General features: G+C 35.8%; 1 protein-coding gene across 2 annotated transcripts; it reads left to right on the forward strand.

Moving 5' to 3' along the window:
* Positions 1-397: 397 nt before the first annotated feature.
* Positions 398-3,195, forward strand: LOC115088771 (olfactory receptor 2D2-like). 2 transcript variants are annotated; one of them, XM_029597002.1, is made up of 2 exons: positions 398-417; positions 2,271-3,195. In XM_029597002.1, the coding sequence occupies exons 1-2, from the start codon at positions 398-400 to the stop codon at positions 3,193-3,195; spliced, it is 945 nt and encodes a 314-aa protein (XP_029452862.1). The 2 variants fall into 2 exon arrangements, with proteins under 2 accessions (XP_029452862.1, XP_029452864.1); XM_029597004.1 differs by lacking the exon at positions 398-417 and having other exon boundaries at positions 2,257-3,195.
* The last annotated feature ends 1,127 nt before the right edge of the window (positions 3,196-4,322 follow it).

The following is a 4,322-nucleotide window of genomic DNA, read 5'->3' on the forward strand; positions in this document are numbered from 1 at the left end:
AGAACCTGCACTAATATCTATATTTATTGACTAGATGCTGGGGATGCGTTTGGTTGATCCAAAAATTTTTTAACTATTTGCGTATAAAGAAAATGTACAAATCATCTTGTTTCTTAATCAAACACTTACATGGGAAACACGGCGTAAATGAGAAACCCATTGAAATTACTTCCTGGCTGTAACCCCAATTTTTAAAAAGGTCTCCAGGGGCAATCCAGGTAATTATAGACCAGTGAGCCTGACTTCAGTGCTGGGAAAATAGTTGAAACTATTCTAAAGATCAATATCACAGAGCATATAGAAAGACATGATTTAATGGAACACAGTCAGCATGGATTTACCCAAGGTAAGTCTTGCCTCACAAATCTGCCACATGTTTTTGAAGGAGTTAATAAATATGTGGATAAAGGTGAGCCAGTAGATGTAGTATATTTGGATTTTCAGAAAGCGTTTGACAGTCTCTCATGAGAGGCTTCCAAGGAAACTAAAAAGTCATGGGATAGGAGATGGTGTCTTTTCATGGATTACAAACTGGTTGAAAGACAGGAAACAGAGAATAGGATTAAATGGTCAATTTTCTCAGTGGGAAAGAGTAAACTGTGGAGTGCCTCAGGGATTTGTATTTGGACTAGTGCTTTTCAATGTTTTTGTAAATGATCTGGAAAGGAATACGATGAGTGAGATAATCAAATTTGCAGATGATACAAAAATTATTCAGAGTAGTTAAATCACAAGCTGATTGTGATAAATTGAAGGAGGGCCTTGCAAGACTAGAAGATTGGGCATCCAAATAGAAGATGAAATTTAATGTGGACAAGTGCAAGGTGATGGATATAGGGAAAAATTATCCATGCTGTAGTTACACTATCTTAGGTTCCATATTAGGAGCTACCACCAAGGAAAAAGATCTATGCATCATAGTGTATAATAAATTGAAATCATCAGCTCAGTGTGCTGCAGCAGTCAAAAAAACAAACAATATTAGGAATTATTACGAAGGGAATGGTGAATAAAACGTAAAATTTCATAATGCCTCTGTATTACTCCATGGTGAGACCACACCTTGAGTATTGTGTACAATTCTGGTCGCCGCATCTCAAAAAAGATATAGTTGTGATGGAGAAGGTACAGAGAAGGGCAACCAAAATGATAAGGGGATGGAACAACTCCCCTATAAGGAAAGACTAAAGAGGTTAGGGCTGTTCAGCTTGGAGAGGAGACGGCTGAGGGGGGATAAGATAGAGGTCTTAAAATCATGAGAGGTCTAGAACAGGTAAATGTGAATCAGTTATTTACTCTTTTGGATAATAGAAGGAGTAGGGAGCACATTTAAATTTAATTAAAGAAAATTCTTTGTTACTCAACGCACAATTAAGTTCTGGAATTTATTTCTAGAGGATGTGGTAAGTGCAGTTAGTGCAGCTGGATTTAAAAAAGGTTTGGATAAATTCATGGAGGAGAAGTCCATTAACTGCTAATTAATCAAGTTGTCTTAGACTCAGAGAATAGCCACTGCTATTACTGGCATCAATAGCATGGGATCTACTTAGTGTTTGGGTACTTGCAAGGTACTTGTAGCCTGGATTGGGCACTGTTGGAAAGAGGATGCTGGGCTTCATGGATCCTTGGTCTGGCCCAGTATAGCATATTCTTAAAACAAATTCTTAATAGATAAATGGCTGACCATCATACTCAAGCACTGGGAATTCACAAGTTTATACTTGTGTCCTATTTCCTTCAGAGCAGTATAATCATTGGTCAGAATATGAAGAAGGTGCTTGTTGTCATCTTCATATATGTATTTTTTTAAGGTATATTTTTTATTGCACTTGCAACTCTTAGCACAATTGTATTCTTAGTGCAAAACACTGTTACACTTCATGCCTTTTCTGTAGTTTGTCTCTTCTAAAGAGATAACAGCCTGGAAGGGTCACAGCTCAATTCTGGTTTCTATTTCACCAAGCCTCAGTGATTGCAACTATATCCAAGTCTGCCTCTACCACACAGTGGCCTCCAGGTCCATGATTTTATTAACAAGAAATGGAGCATTTACACACACATGCTATGTCTGTTGCTGCTCACAAGTTATACGGCTAAATGCTGCTGAATATGATCCCCATATTGTATAGAAGAACTGGATAAACAATTTGTCTTCCTCTCTGTATTGTTTCATTAAGAATGTTATCTGTTGGCTTTCGTATTATATCAAATATGCTTTCTGTCTCTGTTGAATCTCTCCAGATAAAACTGGTGAATAACATGGAAAGAAGAAATCAGAGCTCTGTGACAGAATTCATCTTGTTGGGGCTTTCAGATAAACCAGTTACAAACATTTTGCTCTTTATAATATTTTTAATTATTTACATGACAGCCCTGGTAGGAAACATTATCTTAATTACCGTATGCAGACTTGATTCTCGTCTCCACACTCCCATGTACTTTTTCCTCAGTAATTTGTCTTTCCTTGATATCTGTTATACATCTAGCATTGTCCCTAAAATGCTGGTAATTTTCTTGGCAAAGAGAAAAGTAATTTCCTTTCGTGACTGTGCAGCACAAATGTACATCTATCTTTCATTAGGAGAAACAGAATGCATTCTTCTAGCTGTCATGGCGTATGATCGCTATGTGGCAATATGCAATCCCCTGCGTTACATGATTATTATGAACAGGACAGTTTGTATAATGATAGCAACTGGTACATGGATAGGTGGTTTTCTTTTGTCAATACTACATGTTGCTTTTACACTAACAATGCCCTTATGCGGTCACAATATAATTAATCATTTCCTTTGTGAAGTTCCTGCAGTATTAAGTCTGTCATGCATTGATACTTTTATCAATGAAATTGTAATTTTTGTAGTTGGTGTATTAATCCTGTTGATCCCTGTTTTCTTAATTCTTTTAACATATATTTATATCATTTCAACGATACTGAAAATCAGTTCTACCGATGGGAGATACAAAGCCTTCTCCACCTGTGCCTCCCACCTGACCGTGGTGACTTTATTCTACGGAACAGCCATCTTTATGTACATGCGACCCAAGTCAAGTCATTCACCAGATAAAGATAAAATGATCTCTGTGTTTTATCTCATTATAACACCAATGCTAAACCCCATGATTTATTCCCTGAGAAACCAAGAAGTAAAAGGAGCATTAAGAAAAGTCATAGGAAAAAACAGGATGTTTTAGAAAATATAAAGTCTTCAACATGGGGAAATTAAATAAAAAGATAGCATATATCTGTCTCGCTTAAATTTAAAAAAATATAATTTTGTTATAATATTTATTTACTTATTTATTTTTCAGATCTATAGTCCACAATTTGCAATGCACCAATTCGGATTACAACCAAGATACACAATAAAAATACATACAATTCAAATAAATATGTAACAAACATTAATTAAAACCATCCAAAACATTACTCTTTGGTTACAGGAACTTAACTGGCCAAAACACTGTTTTGGCCAGTGAAGTTTACTGTTTCTCCTAATGATTGTTTGTTCAATCAGTAAACTGATTGAACAAACAAATTACGAAATACCAGAAAAGATTTAAAAATCACTAACAATACTCCTCCCCTTTTATTTCCAGGCCTAGGCAATCCCACATGCGTGAAACAAGGACATGTTATTAAGCAGAAGCATATTTGAAGTGTTATTCCAAAATTCTGAGATAAATAAAATATCAATACAATACTACAATAAAAAATATAAAGCCATCATTCTCCTTTTTACGAACTGAACGTGCATTCAGATATGCTGCAGTTAATTTAGATCTTCCATCGTCAGCACAACCAACATTAAACTTAGTCGGATATAAAATACTTTGATCTGACCGCTGAGCAAATCTAGACACAGACAAACCTCCATATCTCCCTTCTCCAATAATTACTTGGATCTTATTAGCTTCTATAACAGTTGTCATATTAGTACAATTGAACAATCTAAAAGTACATGGCCCATCAAATTCACTAAACAATGCTCTAAATAAAAACCAATATAGAACTACATAAAACATTACATGGTCCTTCTCATGGTCTCACAAAGGGACAGGCCCTTTGGTGCCTCCAGTCTGGGCCTTATATTTATTAGAATGCATCAATAAAGAGACAAATACTCCAAGAAATTGGTATAATGACACTATGAGAACTTACATTTTAGAGGGCAGTTTCAAAGCCATTTACCTGTAAGTTGGCCTGTGCAAAAATGTCAATCCTTTGCCTGGCTAAAAGTATACAGGAGCCTCACTTTGAGACAGTTAAAATGAGGCATTCCCAGGAGCATATTTAAGTCAGGAGAGAAAAGAATCATGCA

This window comes from Rhinatrema bivittatum, chromosome 3 (genome assembly GCF_901001135.1).
Source record: "Rhinatrema bivittatum chromosome 3, aRhiBiv1.1, whole genome shotgun sequence".
Lineage (NCBI taxonomy): Eukaryota > Metazoa > Chordata > Amphibia > Gymnophiona > Rhinatrematidae > Rhinatrema > Rhinatrema bivittatum.